The sequence below is a fragment of the Sphaerodactylus townsendi genome, linkage group LG01, assembly GCF_021028975.2.
Source record: "Sphaerodactylus townsendi isolate TG3544 linkage group LG01, MPM_Stown_v2.3, whole genome shotgun sequence".
Lineage (NCBI taxonomy): Eukaryota > Metazoa > Chordata > Lepidosauria > Squamata > Sphaerodactylidae > Sphaerodactylus > Sphaerodactylus townsendi.
The window spans coordinates 20,021,347-20,043,043 of NC_059425.1; the positions used below are offsets into that span (position 1 = coordinate 20,021,347).

General features: G+C 44.7%; 1 protein-coding gene across 1 annotated transcript in view; it reads left to right on the top strand.

Moving 5' to 3' along the window:
* AHNAK (AHNAK nucleoprotein) overlaps positions 1–17,236 on the top strand; it is a 69,166-nt gene extending 51,930 nt beyond the window's left edge. The window contains 5 exon segments of the mRNA XM_048512882.1: positions 458–10,175; positions 10,817–11,178; positions 11,180–11,218; positions 11,220–11,255; positions 11,257–17,236. Coding sequence (XP_048368839.1) covers positions 458–10,175; positions 10,817–11,178; positions 11,180–11,218; positions 11,220–11,255; positions 11,257–15,996 — 14,895 coding nt within the window. The 3' untranslated portion in view covers positions 15,997–17,236.
* The last annotated feature ends 4,461 nt before the right edge of the window (positions 17,237–21,697 follow it).

A 21,697-nucleotide genomic window follows, 5' to 3' on the forward strand; every position in this document is an offset into this window, starting at 1 on the left:
CCAGGGCTGCTATGCAGATGCAGGCTAAGGTAAACCACTTCTGCATGTCTCTTGCTTTGAAAAACCTATGGGGTAGCCATAACTTGACTGTGACTTGATGATACTTCCCACAACCGTCTAGACCAGGGGTCTGCAACCTGCGGCTCTCCAGATGTTCATGGACTACAATTCCCATCAGCCCCTGTCAGCATGGCCAATTGGTAGTCCATGAACATCTGGAGAGCCACAGGTTGCAGACCCCTAGTCATGGATTTGTAGTCCATGAACATCTGGAGAGCCACAGGTTGCAGACCCCTAGTCATGGATTTGTAGTCCATGAACATCTGGAGAGCCACAGGTTGCAGACCCCTAGTCTAGAAGTAACTCAAGATGCAGAAGCATCCAAAGAGATGTAGATATAAGCCGTTCACATTCACAAACAAGTTCAGCTTTAACAAATCATTCCTTTCTTTTTCAGAGCGGGGATGATGAAGAGTACAAACGGATTTACACGACAAAAATCAAGCCACGCCTTAAATCAGAAGACGGTATGGAAGTCGAGACTACGGGAACTCAAAGCAGAACCATCACAGTTACCAAGAGAGTTACTGCGTATACAGTTGACGTAACAGGACGTGAAGGCGCCAAAGACATTGACATCACCAGTCCAGAATTCAAAATCAAGATTCCAAAACATGAACTCACCCACATTTCCAAAGCAGATATTGCAACAGAGCCTGGGAAAACTGTGATCAAAATCCCACACGGGGATCTGTCAGGTAGAACCACCCAAATAACAGATTTCCGTGCCGAGGTGACAGGAAGACCTTCTGATATTACGTATACTGGACCAACAACTGAATTTCCCTCCAGGAACTTGGACGTTGGAGTTCCTGAAATCCACATGGATAAACCCACAAGGGGGACAACTGATATTCGCGTCTCTGGGCCTCATGTCATGGGGGTACATCTGGATTCTGATATCACAGCACCTGAAACAAATGGGAAAACAGTTGGTTCTGCCATAGACTTGAAAGCTGGGGTTTCAGGAAGTAAGCTACCACAGTTTGGTATCTCAAGCCCCCAAGTGCAAGGTGATATGAGAAGTTTACAAGCTGATCTGTCATCATCACACCTTAAGGGTCCTTCTGCTAATGTTTCGGGACCCCAAATTCAAGGTGGACTCAAACGTCCAGAAGTTAATGTTCCTGTGGCCAGCCCGAAAGGTCTTGATCTGAGTGCTGACAGTGAAGGAAAAATAACCTTTCCTGCAATGAAAATGCCGAAATTTGGTGTAGCATCTCCAACTTCTAACTTGGAAGCTCCTCAGCTTGATGTAACAGCTCCATCGGTGACTATCAAAGGCCCAGAAGGTTCTCTGAAAGGCCACAAGGTTGATATCAAAGGGCCTAAAGTGGACCTTGGGACATCAGACACCGGAGTTGAGGTGGGTGCAGGAGGCATTAAGATTCCACATATGAAACTTCCTAAATTTTCCGCATCAGACCCCACAGTGGATGTGACTGTTCCTAAAGGAGGGATTGATATCTCAGGACCCAAAGTGGACATTCGGTCTCCAGATGTGAGTGTTGATGCCCATGTGAAAGGACCCAGATTTGGCAGGCCCGAAATAGGTGGTCAGGTACCCAGAATCTCTATGGCAGATGTTGACTTGAACCTAAAGGGTGCAAAAGTGAAAGGAGCCATGGATATTTCGGGGCCAAAATTGGAAGGTGGCTTGAAAGGGCCTGGTGTGGAAGTTAAAGGCGCCAAGCTAGATTATGATGTTCCAAAGGTTGACCTTGAGGGTAGTGTGAAAGGTCCCAAAGTCTCCATGCCATCCTTGAAAACATCACCAATAAAAGTAGCAGTGCCAGCTATGGACTTGGACGTGAAAGGGTCAAAACTAACCGGAGATGTGGATGTTTCCATGCCACAGATCAAAGGTGACCTCAAGGGTCCCCAGTTTGACATCAAAGGCCCCAAACTGGACATAGATGCCCCTGGCATTGGCATCAAAGGCTCTCGAGGAGAACTGAAAGGTCCTCATGTCAAAATGCCGGAAATGCATGTCAAGACCCCTCAAATATCCATGCCAGACATTGACCTGAACTTGAAAGGCCCCAAGATCAAAGGTGACGTTGATGTTTCCATTCCAAAGGTGGGAGGAGAATTGAAAGGCCCAGCTGTCGATCTCAAAGGGCCCAAACTGGATGTCAGCGCACCAGATGTTGAACTTCATGGACCAGAACTCAAGATGCCCAAACTGAAAATGCCAAAATTTGGCGTTCCAGGCTTCAAAGCCGAAGCCCCTGATGTTGATGTCAGTCTTCCACAGGGCGGCAGTGAAATTTCAGGCCCGAAGGTGAGCATTGGCGCTCCTAGCTTGGACATTGAAAGCAAAATTAAAAGTCCTGAATTCAAGATGCCTGAACTAAATATCCAGTCATCAGAGATCTCGGTACCAGATGTGGACTTGAATGTGAAAGGGCCCAGACTAAAGGGTGATGTGAATGTCTCTGTGCCGAAGGTAAAAGGTGACCTCGAGGGTCCCCAGTTTGATATCAAAGGCCCCAAACTGGACATAGATGCCCCTGGCATTGGCATCAAAGGTCCTCATGGAGAACTGAAAGGTCCTCACGTCAAAATGCCAGAAATGCATGTCAAGACCCCTCAAATATCCATGCCAGACATTGACCTGAACTTGAAAGGCCCCAAGATCAAAGGCGATGTTGATGTTTCCATTCCAAAGGTGAAAGGAGAATTGAAAGGCCCAGCTGTCGATCTCAAAGGGCCCAAACTGGATGTCAGCGCACCAGATGTTGAACTTCATGGACCAGAACTCAAGATGCCCAAACTGAAAATGCCAAAATTTGGCGTTCCAGGCTTCAAAGCCGAAGCCCCTGATGTTGATGTCAGTCTTCCAAAGGGCGGCAGTGAAATTTCAGGCCCGAAGGTGAGCATTGGCGCTCCTAGCTTGGACATTGAAGGACCTGAAGGCAAAATTAAAGGTCCCAAATTCAAGATGCCAGAAATGAACATTAAAGCTCCTCAAATCTCCATGCCAGACATTGATTTGAACTTGAAAGGCCCAAAAGTGAAAGGAGATCTAGATGTTTCGATGCCAAAGGTACAAGGAGAGTTAAAAGGTTCTGGATTGGACATCAAGGGCCCCGAAGTGGATGTCAGCATGCCAGATGTAGATGTCCAGGGTCCTGAAGGAAAACTGAAGATGCCCAAACTGAAAATGCCCAAATTTAGCATGCCAGGCTTCAAAGGGGAAGTTCCTGCTGTTGATGTCAGTCTTCCAAAGGGTAATATTGATGTTTCTGGTCCCAAAGTAGACATTGAAGGCCCTGACTTTGACATTGAAGGCCCAGAAGGGAAGATTAAAGCCCCCAAATTCAAGATGCCAGAAATGCACATCAAAGCTCCTAAAATCTCTATGCCAGACGTTGACCTGAATTTAAAAGGCCCCAAGCTCAAAGGAGATGTAGACTTTTCAGTTCCAAAGTTGGAAGGTGATCTCAAAGGCCCTGAAATGGATATCAAAGGACCCCAAGTAGATTTCAGTGTTCCAGATGTTGACCTTCATGGGCCTGAAGGAAAGCTGAAAATGCCAAAATTCAAAATGCCAAAATTTGGAATGCCAGGCTTCAAAGCAGAAGGCCCAGAGGTAGATGTAAATCTTCCCAAGGCAGATGTTGATATTTCTGCACCTAAACTAGAAGTAGAAGCTCCTGAATTCAACATTGAAGGACCTGAAGGAAAAATTAAAGGGCCCAAATTTAAGATGCCTGAACTAAATATACATGCACCCAAGCTTTCTATGCCTGATGTAGATTTGAATTTAAAAGGCCCTAAATTGAAGGGAGATATGGACATTTCTGGGCCCAAAATCGAAGGGCCTCAAGTTGACATTGAGGGTCCGAAAATAGATGTTGACATACCTGATGTAGACCTGGAGGGTACTGAAGGGAAAATCAAAGGTCCCAAATTCAAGATGCCAAAACTAAATATTAAGGCTCCTAAAATCTCTATGCCTGATGTAGACATGAATCTAAAAGGTCCTAAAATGAAGGGTGACATGGACGTGACTGTTCCAGAGATTGAGGGTGAACTGAAAGGAACCAGCATTGATATAAAAGGCCCAAAGGTTGATGTAGATCTCCCAGATGTTGATCTCGAAGGTCCAGAGGCCAAGCTGAAGATGCCAAAGATGAAACTACCAAAATTTGGCATGTCCGGGTGGAAAGGGGAAGGCCCTGATGTTGATGTAAGTCTTCCCAAAGGAGGCCTGGAAGTTTCTGGACCAAAGGTGGACATTCAAGCTCCTGATGTTGACATTGAAGGCCCTGAAGGAAAAATAAAAGGCCCCAAATTTAAAATGCCCGAAATGCATTTCAAAACACCCAAAATCTCCATGCCAGATATTGACTTGAATTTGAAAGCTCCGAAACTGAAGGGGGATGTTGATGTTTCTGTGCCAAAACTGGAAGGAGAACTGAAGGGCCCTGCCTTTGATATCAAGGGACCCGCCGTTGACGTGAGTGGTCCAGATGTTGATCTGCAAAGCGGAGGGAAATTAAAAATGCCAAAATTAAAGATGCCACATTTTAGCATGTCGGGACCCAAACTTGAAGGTTCTGATGTAGATGTGACTTTGCCAAAAGGAGAAGTTGACATTACAGGCCCCAAAATAGATGTGCAAGCTCCCGAACTAGATATTGAAGGCCCCGAAGGGAAGCTGAAAGGTTCCAAGTTTAAGATGCCAAAACTAAACATCAAAGCACCGAAGGTTTCCATGCCAGATGTGGACTTGAACCTCAAGGCACCAGGAAGAAGTGGGGAGATGGATGTCACTGTTCCAAATATTGAAGGCAATTTAAAAGGACCACAAATTGACATCAAGGGTCCCAAACTGGACATTGAAGCACCTGATGTTGATCTACAGGGCCCTGAAGGAAAACTGAAAGGACCCAAATTTAAGATGCCGGAAATGCACATCAAAGCACCCAAGATCTCCATGCCAGACATTGATTTAAATCTGAAAGGGCCTAAATTCAAGGGTGATGCAGATATTTCAGCCCCCAAGCTGGAAGGTGATTTGACAGGTCCTGAGATTGACATCAAAGCCCCCAAACTGGACATTGATATGCCCGATGTTGAGCTACATGGGCCTGAAGGAAAACTGAAGATGCCTAAATTAAAAATGCCCAAATTTGGAGTTCCTGGCTTCAAAGGAGAAGCTCCAGATGTGGACATAAGCCTTCCCAAAGCAGACCTCGATGTTTCTGGTCCCAAGGTTGACATTGAAGCCCCAAGTTTGGATGTTGAAGGCCCAGAAGGAAAGGTGAAAGGTCCTAGATTTAAGATGCCTGATATGCATTTTAAAGCTCCCAAAATCTCCATGCCAGATATTGATTGGAATTTGAAAGGCCCTAAATTTAAGGGAGACTATGATGTTTCAGCTCCAAAGCTGGAAGGTGATTTGAAAGGCCCAGAGGTTGATATCAAAGGGCCAAAGCTGGACGTAGACCTGCCTGATGTTGACATAGAAGGTCCGGAAGGAAAGTGGAAAAGTCCTAAATTTAAGATGCCAGAAATGAACATTAAAGCACCTAAAATTTCCATGCCTGATGTGGATTTCAACCTGAAAGGCCCCAAATTGAAAGGCGATGTGGACATTTCAGTACCCAAACTGGAAGGCGATTTGAAAGGACCACAAGTTGACATCAAAGGTCCAGGGCTGGATATTGAAGCCCCAGATGTTGAGCTGCATGGTCCTGAAGGGAAGCTGAAGATGCCTAAGTTCAAAATGCCCAAATTTGGAATGCCCAGTTTCAAAGCCGAAGGGCCAGATGTGGACGTAAGCCTTCCCAAAGCCGACCTCGATGTTTCTGTTCCAAAAGTTGACATTGAAGCACCAAGTTTGGACATTGAAGGCCCAGAAGGAAAAGTGAAAGGGCCAAAGTTTAAGATGCCTGATATGCATTTTAAGGCACCCAAAATCTCCATGCCAGACTTCGACTTGAACCTGAAAGGCCCCAAAGTGAAAGGAGATGTGGACGTATCTGTGCCGAAGTGGGAAGGTGACCTGAAAGGCCCAGATGTTGATATCCAGGGGCCAAAGCTGGACATTGAAGCTCCTGATGTTGAGATTGGAGGCCCTGAAGGGAAGTGGAAAAGTCCTAAATTTAAGATGCCAGAAATGCACATCAAAGCACCCAAAATTTCCATGCCAGACTTTGATTTGAACTTGAAAGGCCCTAAAGTGAAGGGAGATGTAGACGTGTCTGTACCAAAGCTAGAAGGAGATTTGAAAGGCCCTGGTGTTGATATCAAAGGGCCAGAATTGGACATTGATGCTCCTGACATTAACATTGAAGGTCCAGAGGGAAAGTGGAAAGGTCCTAAATTTAAGATGCCTGAAATGCATATCAAGGCACCTAAACTCTCCATGCCAGATATTGATTTGAGTCTAAGAGGCCCTAAGGTTAAAGGTGACATGGATGTTTCTGTGCCAAAGCTGGAAGGTGAGCTGAAAGCCCCAGATGTGGATATCAAGGGACCCACAGTGGATGTCGATCTTCCTGATGTTGATCTCGAAGGACCTGAAGGGAAATTGAAAGGGCCCAAATTTAAGATGCCTGATATGCATTTTAAAACCCCCAAAATCTCAATGCCAGATTTTGACCTAGGCTTCAAAGGTCCTAAAGTGAAGGGAGATATGGATGTTTCTGTACCAAAGTTAGAAGGTGATCTGAAAGGACCAGAAGTTGATATCAAGGGTCCTAAAGTTGATGTTCATATTCCTGATCTTGATATTGAAGGACCAGAAGGAAAACTGAAAGGTCCCAAGTTTAAGACACCTGAAATGCATTTTAATGTTCCTAAAATCTCCATGCCAGACATTGATTTGAATTGGAGGGGCCCTAAAGTTAAAGGTGATGTGAATGTTTCTGTTCCTAAACTTGAGGGTGATTTGAAAGGCCCTGATGTTGATATCAAGGGCCCTAAGCTAGATGTTGACATTCCTGATGTTGAGATTGAAGGCCCTGAAGGGAAATGGAAAAGCCCCAAATTTAAGATGCCTGAAATGCATATTAAAGCACCTAAAATCTCTATGCCAGATTTTGACTTGAACCTGAAGGGTCCCAAACTGAAGGGTGATGCAGATGTTTCTTTGCCAAAGTTAGAGGGAGAACTGAAAGGTCCAGATGTTGATGTTACAGGTCCCAAAGTAGATATCGATGTTCCTGATGTCAGTTTGGAAGGTCCAGAGGGAAAGATCAAAGGCCCCAAATTTAAGATGCCAGAGATGCACATCAAAGCCCCCAAAATTTCGATGCCAGATATCAAAACTCCTAAACTTTCAATGCCAGATGTTGATTTGAATTTGAAAGGTCCTAAACTGAAGGGAGATGTTGACGTTTCACTTCCAACATTAAAAGGTGATCTGAAAGGCCCAGAAGTGGATCTCAAGGGCCCCAAACTGGACATTGATGCTCCTGATGTTGAGATTGAAGGCCCTGAAGGGAAGTGGAAAGGTCCTAAGTTTAAGATGCCAGAAATGCACATCAAGGCGCCCAAAATCTCCATGCCAGACTTTGATATAAATTTGAAAGGTCCCAAATTGAAGGGTGATGTGGATGTTCCAAAGCTAGAAGGTGACCTGAAATGCCCAGACATTGATGTTAAAGGTCCTAAATTGGACGTAGATGTTCCCAGCATGGACATTAAGGGTCCAGAAGGCAAAGTGAAAGGGCCAAAATTCAAGATGCCTGAAATGAATATTAAAGCGCCCAAGATCTCAATGCCAGATATAGATCTGAATTTGAAAGGACCGAAGCTGGAAGGAGACATGGAGGTTTCATTGCCAAAGGCAGAGGGCCCTGACATTGACTTCAAAGGTCCCAAGGTGGACATTGATGCCCCAGATATAGAACTCCATGGTCCAGAGGGCAAGCTCAAAATGCCCAAATTTAAAATGCCCAAATTTGGAATGCCCAGTTTCAAAGCAGAAGGTCCTGAGGTGGATGTCAATCTCCCAAAGGGAGACATTGATATAGCTGCTCCAAAGATGGACATAGAAGGCCCTGAATTGGATATTGAAGGTCCAGAAGGTAAAATTAGAGGCCCCAAATTTAAGATGCCAGAAATGCACATCAAAGCTCCTAAAATCTCGATGCCAGATGTTGACTTAAATTTGAAAGGGCCAAAGTTGAAAGGAGACATGGACATTTCACTACCAAAGGTCGAAGGTGAACTGACAGCACCTGACATTGACATCAAAGGACCCAAGCTGGACATTGAAGCACCAGATGTTGACCTACATGGCCCAGAAGGCAAATTGAAAATGCCCAAATTTAAAATGCCTAAATTCAGCATGCCAGGTTTCAAAGGGGAAGGACCTTCAGTGGATGTGAATCTTCCCAAGGGGGAATTAGATGTATCTGGCCCCAAACTAGACATTGCAACACCTGATTTAGAAATTGAAGGCCCTGAAGGGAAAATCAAAGGTCCCAAGTTCAAGAAGCCTGAAATGCATTTTAATGTTCCAAAAATCTCAATGCCAGATATTGACTTGAATTTGAAAGGTCCAAGATTGAAGGGAGATCTAGAAGGTGACATTAAAGGTCCTAACATTGATGTTGATGTGGAGGCTCCAAAAGTTGAAATTGAAGGAAAGTCAAAGAAATCAAGATTCAAGCTTCCAAAGTTTAGCTTTTCCAGCTCTAAAGGTCAGACCCCAGAGGTAGATGTAAAGCTTAAAAAACCAGATGTTGATATATCAGGACCCAAAGTGGATGTTCAAGTTCCAGATGCTGATGTCCATGGGAAAGTGAAAAGCCCTAAATTTAAAATGCCTTCCCTGAACATTTCTTCACCTAAAGTTTCAATGCCAGATGTGGAATTAAATTTAAAAGGGCCTAAATTAAAAGGTGACTTGGATGTCTCTGTTCCAAGCTTGGAAGGGGATTTGAAAGCTCCTGACCTTGACATCAAAGGCCCCAAGATAGACATTGATGCACCAGATGTTGATCTCCATGGACCAGAGGGCAAACTCAAAATGCCCAAATTTAGAATGCCCAAATTTGGAATGCCTGGCTTCAAAGCAGAAGGTCCTGAGGTGGATGTAAATCTTCCCAAAGCAGACATTGATGTTTCCGGACCCAAGTTGGACATTGAAACTCCTGACTTGGATATAGAAGGCCCTGAAGGGAAGATCAAAGGCCCAAAATTTAAGATGCCTGAAATGCATTTCAATGTCCCCAAAATTTCAATGCCAGATTTGAATTTGAAGGGACCCAAGCTGAAAGGAGATGTTGACGTTTCAGCACCTACATTAGAAGGCAACTTGAAAGGCCCTGACATTGACATCAAGGGCCCCAAACTGGACATTGACACACCTGAAATTGACATTGAAGGTCCAGAAGGAAAACTCAAGGGTCCCAAGTTTAAGATGCCTGATATGCATTTTAAAGCACCCAAAATCTCCATGCCAGACTTCGACTTGAACCTGAAAGGCCCCAAAATGAAAGGAGATGTGGACGTATCTGTGCCGAAGTGGGAAGGTGACCTGAAAGGCCCAGATGTTGATATCAAGGGGCCAAAGCTGGATGTAGACCTGCCTGATGTTGACATAGAAGGTCCAGAAGGAAAGTGGAAAAGTCCTAAATTTAAGATGCCAGAAATGAACATTAAAGCACCTAAAATTTCTATGCCTGATGTGGATTTCAACCTGAAAGGCCCCAAATTGAGAGGTGATGTGGACGTTTCAGTACCCAAACTGGAAGGCGATTTGAAGGGACCACATGTTGACATCAAAGGTCCAGGGCTGGATATTGAAGCCCCAGATGTTGAGCTGCATGGTCCTGAAGGGAAGCTGAAGATGCCTAAGTTCAAAATGCCCAAATTTGGAATGCCCAGTTTTAAAGCCGAAGGGCCAGATGTGGACGTAAGCCTTCCCAAAGCCGACCTCGATGTTTCTATTCCAAAAGTTGATATTGAAGCACCAAGTTTGGACATTGAAGGCCCAGAAGGAAAAGTGAAAGGGCCAAAGTTTAAGATGCCTGATATGCATTTTAAGGCACCCAAAATCTCCATGCCAGACTTCGATTTGAACCTGAAAGGCCCCAAAGTGAAAGGAGATGTGGACGTATCTGTGCCGAAGTGGGAAGGTGACCTGAAAGGCCCAGATGTTGATATCCAGGGGCCAAAACTGGACATTGAAGCTCCTGATGTTGAGATTGGAGGTCCTGAAGGGAAGTGGAAAAGTCCTAAATTTAAGATGCCAGAAATGAACATTAAAGCACCTAAAATTTCTATGCCTGATGTGGATTTCAACTTGAAAGGCCCCAAACTGAAAGGTGATGTGGACATTTCAGTACCCAAACTGGAAGGCGATTTGAAAGGACCACAAGTTGACATCAAAGGTCCAGGGCTGGATATTGAAGCCCCAGATGTTGAGCTGCACATGTGAATTCCTGAAGGAAGGAAACTGAAAGATGCCTAAGTTCAAAAAATGCCCAAATTTGGAATGCCCAGCTTTCAAAGTCGAGAAGGACCAGATGTGGGCGTAAGCCTTCCTGTAAAGCCGACCCTATGATGGTTTTCTATTCCAAAAGAAGTTGATATTGAAGCACCAAGTTTGGACATTGAAGGCTCCAGAAAGGAAAAGTGAAAGGGCCAAAGTTTAAGATGCCTGATATGCCATTTTAAGGCACCCAAAAAAAATCTCCATGCCAGACTTCTAGAGCTCTGAACCTGAAAGGCCCCAAAGTGAAAGGAGATGTGGACGTATCTGTGCCGAAGTGGGAAGGTGACCTGAAAGGCCCAGATGTTGATATCAAGGGGCCAAAGCTGGATGTAGACCTGCCTGACGTTGACATAGAAGGTCCGGAAGGAAAGTGGAAAAGTCCTAAATTTAAGATGCCAGAAATGAACATTAAAGCACCTAAAATTTCTATGCCTGATGTGGATTTCAACTTGAAAGGCCCCAAACTGAAAGGTGATGTGGACATTTCAGTACCCAAACTGGAAGGCGATTTGAAAGGACCACAAGTTGACATCAAAGGTCCAGGGCTGGATATTTGAAGCCCACAGATGTTGTTGAGGCTGCATGGTCCTGAGAAGGGAAGCTGAAGATGCCTAAGTTCAAAACTGCCCAAATTTGGAATGCCCAGTTTCAAAGCCGGAAGGGCCAGATGTGGACATAAGCCTTCCCAAAGCCGACCCTCGATGTTTCCTCTTCTGTTCCAAAAGTTGACATTTGAAGCTCCATGTTTGGACGTTGAAGGCCCAGAAGGAAAAGTGAAAAGGAGCCAAAGAAGTTTACAAGATGCTCTGATATGCATTTTAAAAGCACACTCCAAAATCTCCATGCCAGACTTCGAGCTTGAACCTGAAAGGAGCCCCAAAGTGAAAGGAGATGTGGGCACGTATCTGTGCCCAAAGTGGGAAGGTGACCTGAAAGGCCCAGATGTTGATATCCAGGGGCCAAAGCTGGATGTAGACCTGCCCGATGTTGACATAGAAGGTCCGGAAGGAAAGTGGAAAAGTCCTAAATTTAAGATGCCAGAAATGAACATTAAAGCACCTAAAATTTCCATGCCTGATGTGGATTTCAACCTGAAAGGCCCCAACCTGAAAGGCGATGTGGACGTATCTGTGCCGAAGTGGGAAGGTGACCTGAAAGGCCCAGATGTTGATATCCAGGGGCCAAAACTGGACATTGAAGCTCCTGATGTTGAGATTGGAGGCCCTGAAGGGAAGTGGAAAAGTCCTAAATTTAAGATGCCAGAAATGCACATCAAAGCACCCAAAATTTCCATGCCTGATGTGGATTTCAACCTGAAAGGCCCCAAATTGAGAGGTGATGTGGACGTTTCAGTACCCAAACTGGAAGGCGATCTGAAGGGACCACATGTTGACATCAAAGGTCCAGGGCTGGATATTGAAGCCCCAGATGTTGAGCTGCATGGTCCTGAAGGGAAACTGAAGATGCCTAAGTTCAAAATGCCCAAATTTGGAATGCCCAGTTTCAAAGCCGAAGGGCCAGATGTGGACGTAAGCCTTCCCAAAGCCGACCTCGATGTTTCTGTTCCAAAAGTTGACATTGAAGTCCCAAGTTTGGACATTGAAGGCCCAGAAGGCAAAGTGAAAGGTCCAAAATTTAAGATGCCTGATATGCATTTTAAGGCACCCAAAATCTCCATGCCAGACTTCGACTTGAACCTAAAAGGCCCCAAAGTGAAAGGAGATGTGGACGTATCTGTGCCGAAGTGGGAAGGTGACCTGAAAGGTCCAGATGTTGATATCAAGGGGCCAAAACTGGATGTAGACCTGCCCGATGTTGACATAGAAGGTCCAGAAGGAAAATTGAAAGGTCCTAAATTTAAGATGCCAGAAATGCACTTCAAGGCTCCGAAAATTTCTATGCCAGATATGAACCTAAACCTGAAAGGCCCCAAAGTGAAAGGAGATATGGACGTTTCTGTGCCAAAACTAGAAGGAGATTTAAAAGGTCCTGAAATTGACATCAAAGGACCTCAGATTGATGTTCCTGACATTGATATTGAGGGACCAGATGGAAAACTGAAAGGTCCTAGATTTAAAATGCCTGAAATGAACATCAAAGCTCCAAAAATTTCTATGCCAGATGTAGACTTCAACCTGAAAGGCCCCAAACTGAAAGGTGAGATGGACTTGGATGCTTCACTCCCGAAGATTGAAGGCGATTTGAAGGGACCGAGTATTGATGTAAAGGGGCCAAAACTGGATGTTGATGTACCCGATGTTGAGTTGGAGTGTCCCGAAGGAAAACTGAAAGGTCCCAAATTTAAGATGCCCGAAATGCATTTTAAAACCCCCAAAATCTCCATGCCAGATTTTGACTTGAATTTGAAAGGTGCCAAAATGAAGGGAGACCTAGATGCAGATCTCAGTCTGAAAGGACCTCAGATGAAAGGGGACTTGAGTGTTTCTGGGCCAAAGCTGGAAGGAGATCTGAAAGGTCCAGAAATTGACATCAAAGGCCCTAAGATGGACATTGATATGCCTGATGTTGATATCCATGGTCCAGATGGAAAAGTAAAGTTCCCCAAGATGAAGCTCCCCAAATTTGGCATGCCTGGGTTCAAAGGAGAAGGACCTGATGTGGATGTGAATCTGCCTAAAGGAGGATTAGAAGTCTCAGGTCCCAAAGTCAATGTTGAATGTCCCAGTGTGGACATCGAAGGGCCAGAAGGACAACTCAAAGGCCCCAAGCTCAAGATGCCTGAAATGCATTTCAAGACACCAAAAATCTCCATGCCAGAGATTGACTTAAATCTGAAAGGACACAAGGTGAAAGGTGACGTGGATGTTCCCAAGATTGAGGGCAATTTAAAAGGTCCAGGGATTGACATTAAAGGCCCAGGAATTGAAGGTCCGGAAGTCGACTTGGAGTGTCCTGATGTAAACATCGAAGGGCCCGAAGGAAACATTAAGCTCCCCAAGTTTAAGATGCCAAAATTTGGTTTTGGAGCCAAGAGCCCCAAAGCAGATATAAAGTCTCCCACTCTGGACGTCTCTCTTCCAGAAGGTGAACTAAACGTTGAGTCACCTGACATCAGTGTATCAGGCAAGGGGAAGAAAAGCAAATTCAAGATGCCCAAAATACATATGAGTGGGCCTAAAATTAAAGGCAAGAAGGCTGGCCTTGACGTGAGTGGGGAGATGAGTGCAGGGGTGAAATCACCCGATTTAGAAGGAAGTCTCTCTGCCCCAGATGCCTCACTGAAAGGAGACATCAGGCTGCCCAAGGAAAAGAAACCTATGTTTGGGAAACTCTCTTTCCCTGATGTTGAATTTGATATAAAATCACCAGTGTTTAAGGCCGATGCTTCTTTGCCAAAGGTGGAAGGAGAAATCAGGGCACCAGGAATAGATGTTTCATCACCGTCTGTTACATCGCCAGGTCTCAACATTACTGTTCCAAGCGCAAGTGCCAATCTTCCAGATGTTAATATTGGAGGTCCTGATATCAGTCTTAAGAAACCAAAGTTCAAACTCTCAAGTGGGAATGTAGACCTGGCTGGCCCCAAACTGGAAGGAGACATCAAAGTGCCAAGTATTGATGCAAAAGTTTGTGCTCCTGACATCAGCCTGAAAGGTCCTTCAGTGAACGTACCATCAGTAGACATTTCTGCTGCCACTATCTCAGCTCCTGATCTTGATGTTAATTTGAAAGGACCAAACCTAAAAGTTGATGCTGAACTCCCCAAGGGAGAATTGCAAGGCCTGGAAGGGAAACTGAAGTTCCCCAAGTTTGGTTTCCCGAAGATTGGAAAACCAGGAGTGAAATTAGAAGGGCCAGAGGTTGATCTTCAAGGAAAACTGCCCTCGGCAAGCATGGATGTCTCAGCTCCAAGCATTCAAGGAGACGTGAATGTTCCTGCAGTTGATGTAAACTTGAAAGGACCAAAATTAGGAGACCTGGGTCTTTCTGGTGATATTAAAGGCCCAACCGTTGGAATTGGAATGCCAGATGCTGACATCAGTGGTTTTGAAGGGAAGCTTAAAATGCCAAAGTTCCAAGGTCCAGATATCAGCTTGACTGCTCCAGGCCTAGATGTGAAAGGACCGTCAATGAAAATGACCTCTGGAGGAGGCATTTCTGCACCTGATTGTGATGTGAATTTGAAAGGACCAAAGATCAAGGGAGATCTTGGCATTTCTAGTGACATTCAGTCTCCTAAGGTGGCTGTGGAGGCGCCCAGTGTTAACCTAGAAGGTTCTGGAGGTGGCATTAAACTTCCTTCCCTCAAGCTTCCCCAATTCGGCATCTCCAGCTCTCATGGTGAAAGTCCTAACCTGGATGTGAATATTGCAGGACCACAAATCAAAGGACCTGACGTACATTTCAAAGGGCCTAACATTTCTGTTCCAGCAGTTTCCTCCCCAGATGTTGACTTGAACCTGAAAGGACCAAGCTTGAAAGGCGACGTTAATATTGCTGGTGACATGAAAGGTCCAAAAATTGAAGTACCGGGTGTAAAAATCTCCAGCACGGACTTAGATGCTCCTGATGTCAATTTGAGAGGACCCTCGTTCAATGTGTCAGCTCCTAAAGTTTCTGGACCAGATTTTGGCATAAATTTGAAAGGGCCGAAAGTCAAAGGAGATCTTGATATTTCTAGAGATGTTAAAACTCCACAGCTAAGTGCTGGCATGCAAGGGGCAGGAGGCTTTCAGATTTCTGGACCAAAAGTAGGTGGTGATCTGAAGGGTCCCCAATTAGAAATCAAGGGTCCTTCCATTGGAGTGAATGTTCCACAAGGCCATTTGGAGAGTCCATCTGGAAAAGTGTCGTTCCCAAAGATGAAAATGCCAAAATTTGTGGTAGCGGGGCAGGAGCTAACAGGAAGGGAGGTTGGGGTTGACGTTGATTTCCCTCAGGCACCAGAGGCAAGTCTCCCTTCAGGCACGATGAATGTTGAACTAGAAGAGCCTGACATTAAGCTTAAGAAATCTAAAATTAAAATGCCAAAATTTGCTTTCTCTAAACCGAAGGTCAAAGGCAGTGTTGGGTCCGCAGACGTCTCAGCATCTGTTTCAGGGGGTGAGGGAGAGTTAAAGGCCAGCATGGGATCCTTGGAGGGTGACTTAGAGGTTGGTGAAGCGACAGCCTCTCCCAAAGGGAAGTTCTCGTTTTTTAAGACCAAAAAGTCACGTCATCGGTCATCGTCCTTCAGCGACGAGCATTCCTCACATTCAACGCCAACCGGCACACTGGAGCACGAGAGCAAGCATGCCAAACTGAAATTTGGTACCTTTGGGGGGATAGGCTCAAAATCTAAGGGTTCTTATGAGGTAACGGGAAGTGATGATGAAGGGAAGGTGCAGGGTAGCGGGGCCTCACTAGCGTCCAAGAAGTCTCGGCTGTCATCCTCCTCGAGTAATGACAGCGGAACCAAAGCCGCCTTTCGAATGCCACAAGTAGAGTTGACTGTGGCAAAGAAGAAAGAATAAAGTGGGGGAGAAAAAAATCTCATGTACATATTGTCTGTGTATATATATCTCTTTACTTTCTGTGTGTGTATATATATTTTACTAGCTCAAAATACTCAGCAATAAAACAGGTGATGCCCAGTGAAATGGTAGGCTTTAACTGAAAAACAACTACTGTTTTTCTGTGATCAGGGAGGTGTCCACCAATATGTTTCCATCTTCCGTAGATATAGATGTATATCTGACAGAAACTGGCACAGCTGCTCTTTTGGTTAAGTCCTGAGTGGTGTTGGAAGCCCAACCGATTTCTAAGAATGCACTACTCCACTTTCCCACAATGCATTGTGGCCACAAATACTGAAATGTGTGCCCAGTCAGTCAGCAGAAAGACAAAGACTGCTCAGTGAATCAGCTGTATCCATTTGGTGAATCAGTATAATTTGTGCCAAGGCTTAATTCTGGACGACTTACCCATTAAAGAGGAAGGGCCAGGATCTTTTATGATATTTAAAGCTGTGCCATAAGGAAGATGGATGTACAGTTCCTCAGATGTATTTTGGAAGTTTTCTCTTGTGTTCCGGATTAGGGTTTGTGCTTTGTATGCTGAGAGCTTTACGTTTACTTTAGCAAGCTTAAACATACATAAATATATATAATTTTCATTTTGGTGAATATCTTCAGTGATGGTCTTCTATGGAAATATTTCCATTTAATTACCTTTTTTGGCTTTTATTTGCAGGGGACTGAAATTTCTATCATTAAAAATGGATTTATTGAAAGAAAAACACTGTAAAAGTATATAGATGCAACTGAGATGTGTCAAATTTGATTCTTGCTAGATTTGTGTTGTCTCAAGCGGGTTTTATTAGCTGGGGAAGGGGCAGAAAAATACACACATAAGACACCCATGGTTTAATTTAATTTAAGTTTTGTTGGGTTAAAGAATATTTTGCTAAAATAAATTAATTGAAAACTAACTTTGTACATTCTGACATCATCTTAGTTGTCTCCGTATATTTGACATTCTTTGTATTATAAGGCAGGACTTTCTCTTAGTTGTGGTGCAAAGATTCTATCTGCTATTCTCGTCCCTTCCATCCTACAGATATTTGTTATCTTTTCGTTAACAAACGTATCTTGATTTAAAACACAAACGAAACAAGAAAAGGAAAATTCTTTCTCAGCACTTTAAGGCAAATTAATGGAGAATGTAAGGAAACTGATCTTGTAAAATGCAAATAAACTGTTCATTAACCTTTGACTTCCTGTGGCTTTTCTTTCCCAAGACTCCAGACCCCTCTGTTCTTTAAAACAATTGTCGTTCCTGGGAACAAGCTGGGAAAACCTTAGTGGAACCTCAGTATTCAAAGCCTATGTGAGATACTTAGAATGAGCATCCAGGGATTGCCCTCGCCTTCTTGTCTTTCTTAAACCATTATTTGAAACTGGATCTTGGACTAAAATGGAATCTTGGGCTCATTCCGCACATGCAGAATAATGCACTTTCAAACTGCTTTCAATGCTCTTTGAAGCTGTGCGGAATGGCAAAATCCACTTGCAAACAGTTGTGAAAGTGGTTTGAAAACGCATTATTTTGCGTGTGCGGAAGGGGCCTTGGTCTGGTCCTGAAAAGCTCCGTTTAAGTTCAAGTCAGCCATTTCAGGTCACTACATCAAACAGAGAACCAACACTTTTTAATAAGAGAACCTATCCAGTTTGCTTTAAAAATCCATCTCTTCAAAGGTAAACATTAATGTTAGCAAAACCATCAGCATTCCATATAAGTTGTAAAATTCACTCCAATTGGTTCATATGTTGTCAAGCGTATGCAAGACATCTATGTGGGAAGGACATCTATGCAAGTGTTTGATTTTGTGCTGAGCATAATGACTTCAGTCTTTCAAAATGAAGTTTCTTGCACGTCTCAACATCCAAATTCTTGAGCAGCTAGTTGGGTTATCAAATCTGACTTGAAAAATTCTTGGAGATCAGGGAGCAATGCCCAAGGAGGACAGAGTTTGGGTAGGGATGTGATCTCCTGTGATCCCATTCTCAGATCAAAAGTCAGCTCCTGCACTCCTGCAAAATCACTTTCCACCACCACAATTTAAATTTTTAATTTCAACTTTCCACTTCATTCTTAAGGCCTACCTTAACTGTCCTATTTCCCTCAGCCTTTTTCTCTCACCTTGTATCCTTTGTAGGCTTGTGTGTGTGTATGTTCTGTATGCCATATTAACCCTTTGATACTCAGTGGTTGTATTGGTATAGCTGACCACAATCCAATTATTTTTCATTTAAGCTCAAAAATCTCTCAAGATTCTCTGCAGCCTTTTCTGCGATGAGAAGAAAAATCCACTCTGAAGATCCATAGGAAGATGACAGCCAACAGCCGTTCCACCCCACCCACCCCTTTTAAGCCCCAATTGGCCTCTGGCCTCTAGTGTTTTTAACAGGCAGCAGGTATCATAGTCTTTATGGTGTTCCATAAAGTCTGTTTGTGGAAATCTCAGAGCACCCACTCTCTATAGCTGCTGTTCCTGTTTCTCCTATGCTTATGGTATTCTGCTCTCCCCTAGAAGAAGAAGAAGAAGAGTTTGGATTCATATCCCCCCTTTCTCTCCTGCAGGAGACTCAAAGGGGCTTACAATCTCCTTGCCCTTCCCCCCTCACAACAAACACCCTGTGAGGTGGGTGGGGCTGAGAGAGCTCTGAGAAGCGGTGACTAGCCCAAGGTCACCCAGCTGGCGTGTGTGGGAGTGTATAGGATAATCTGAATTCCCCAGATAAGCCTCCACAACTCAAGCGGCAGAGCTGGGAATCAAACCTGGTTCCTCCAGATCCGAGTGCACCTGCTCTTAGCCACTGCTCCTAGCCACTACGCCACTGCTGCTCCTAAGTGCCGTTCCCACCAGATAATTGCACGCTAGAAGAAAACAAACTTTTTACAACAGACATTGTCAAACAGCATTATGTCACGTCCTGGGAAAGTATCAGTTTGTACCATAGCGTTTCTGGCGATTCTTAAGAGTGGAGAGACGTCACTTCTGGGTCTCCCCCAGATGTGATGTAACACTTGTCTGCCAGCAGTGATACACCCACCCCTCCTGCCCCATATTCCTGCTGATTGCCAGCAACACATGTCAACCTCTTTATGATTAATCTTGGGAAAATGGTCTCATTTTCTAAACCTGTAGCTGGGGTAGGGTGGTTTTTTGCCCTAACAAAGCCAACCGCAGGAATATTTCACAGAATATAAACAGGGATCAGGGGAGTAAATCTTGAATTTGTCAGTGCAATTAACAGTGAGGTTCGTCCAGGGTGTTTCGTTATTTAGATGGGCTACAAACTCTTAAATTTCCAAGAGGCAACGCTATGTGTTAACTAACATGACAAGATACATACACATATATCGCAAGTGAATCCTTGCTGTGGGAAGGCCGTGATATCTTGTCAAGAAAAGAAAAAACGAATGCAGGAGCCCTGATTGGTAATGGTACTGAAAGTTATAAAGTCTATTATGAAAGGAAACCTCCTGCCGGCAACCCACACAACTCACCGCCACCTGGTGGGAGGAAGAAAAACAGCAACTTGATGTTGTTTCTAGTGGAACCACCCACAAGTGGTGTCACACTGCTCTAGGAATTGTTGGGAACTCTATAGTTTTACCACAGTTTTTGGAGATTCCTAGAGCAATGTGACATCAATTCCAGTTTCCCCCAGACATAATGCCACAGCACACTCCATGTCGCCCCGGCTGCCCTCCATCCACTGACTATCCCATTAATACCCGTCTGGTTGCACTCAGTAGCTGAAGGACTTAGGGACAGGAAACATGGCATAACAAGGAGGTCGGAAACCTTGATTCTCAAGAATTCTAGTGGGCTAAGGGATTAATAAATTCCCAATGGTGGTTTCTCCACCCATATTTGATAGAAAAACATAGGAACATGCTTCTAACGCCTAGTTCTCTTTCCAAGGGTCACTGCTCCACCCAGCCGCCCCCATCAAAAATGGCTTTGAAGGTCCTATGCATGTAATTATTCTTAGCCTCTCCTCCACTGATTTTGGAGGCAACAGGGTGATGTTTCCTTTAGGTGAGCATATACAAGAAACACCACTGTTCAACAATATGCTACTAACAGTTCAGCATACTTTCCAGCAATTGGCATCTTTCCGTTCACTTATCGTTCATTTATGCCTCACCCTTCTCCCTACTGGTGATCCAAAACAGCCTACATCCCTTGCCTCTCTTCTGTTTTATCCTAACAACAACTTTGAGGGGTAAGTTGGCTGAAAGTGTGTGTCTGGTCCAAGGCCACTCAGCAAGCTTCTATGGCAATGTGGGGATTTGAACCGGGATTTCCAAAACCCTAGTCTGACAAACTATACAATGCTGTTCAAATGCACTGGAAGTGCCAGAGAAAGACGCATCTACACCCAACTCAGAGAAGAGCTGCCATCTTCAGGTTGGGAATTACTGGGAGATTTTACGGCTGGAGCCCGAGGAGAGTGGGGCTTGCGGAGGGAAGCAATGTCAGAGGATATACTGTCCATAGAGTCCATCTTCCAAAGTAGCCATTTTCTTGAGCTGAACTGATCTGTTGTGTTGAGATCCGTTGTAATATCAGATCTCCAGACACCACCCAGAAGTTGGCAACCCTACCCAGAGCTCTAACTCCCCAAGACACTGGGGAGGAGGCTGAGCCCCATAGAATGGCAATGTCAACACTAAAAGGCAAAAATTTACTGAGATATGTGAACCAACAAGGGCCAGTGGCAGCCATTTTCTGTGCCTGGTAGGAGAGGAAGTGAGGGAAAGGAGGAACCAGTGAGCTTTCCCTGTTGGCTGGGTGATGTGCCAGTCACAGGAGTGAGATGGGGTGATGGGCTCAGGCCCTCCGAGAGGCCTGGTGCCACCTCCCTGGATGCAGGGAGTGAGAGCAGGCTGCAGGCAGTGTGTTGACATGGATGGCAGGACAACCACAGTGGTTTAAAACAGGGTTTTGTTTAAAGCTAACAATAAGAACTATTAGAACAGGAAACAGGAGCTCTGTCTTGACTCTTTCAGATCTCTTATCTCCACCCATCAACTCAAACTCTTAAAGGCACACATCACCACTCTCTAATGCCCCATCCTGAAACCAGCTCTCCGATTGGATCCAGATTAATGCTTCTGTAGGAGAAAGGATTCCTGCCCAGACAGAGCAGTTTTCCTGTCTAACCGTCCTACTGCAGTCCAGAAAACACCTCCCAAATTCTGTGGCTGGAGCAGAGGGGATCTCTGGGAACAAAACTGAACCAAGAGGAAATGTGGGATATGAATGTTAATAAATTTGGAAGGGAGGCTGCTGCAGGAAAGGGAAAAATCACTCTGCTGGTCCTCCAAGGTTACGGACCAGGCACTGTCTGGCTCGGGAGAGTAAACAATACCAGTTTCAAATGAAGTCTTTCCATTCAACCTGCTACAATCAGAGTTCGCTTCAACAGACCTCCCCCCGCCCCTTCTTAGCAATCCGGTCCGACTTTTCCCCAGGATAGCTTCTCACAGGAGATGACTTGGGATTTCTCCTATTTCCGAGGCATTCACTGTGAACCCCAGCACAGCCTACAAAATGGTGGCACTTGCTCCACAGAGCCACTTTGTAATGACCGCCAACCAAAAGGAGCCACATTTACTTCCATCTTATGAAACTAGTCAGGAAAGCTCAGTTTACTCATT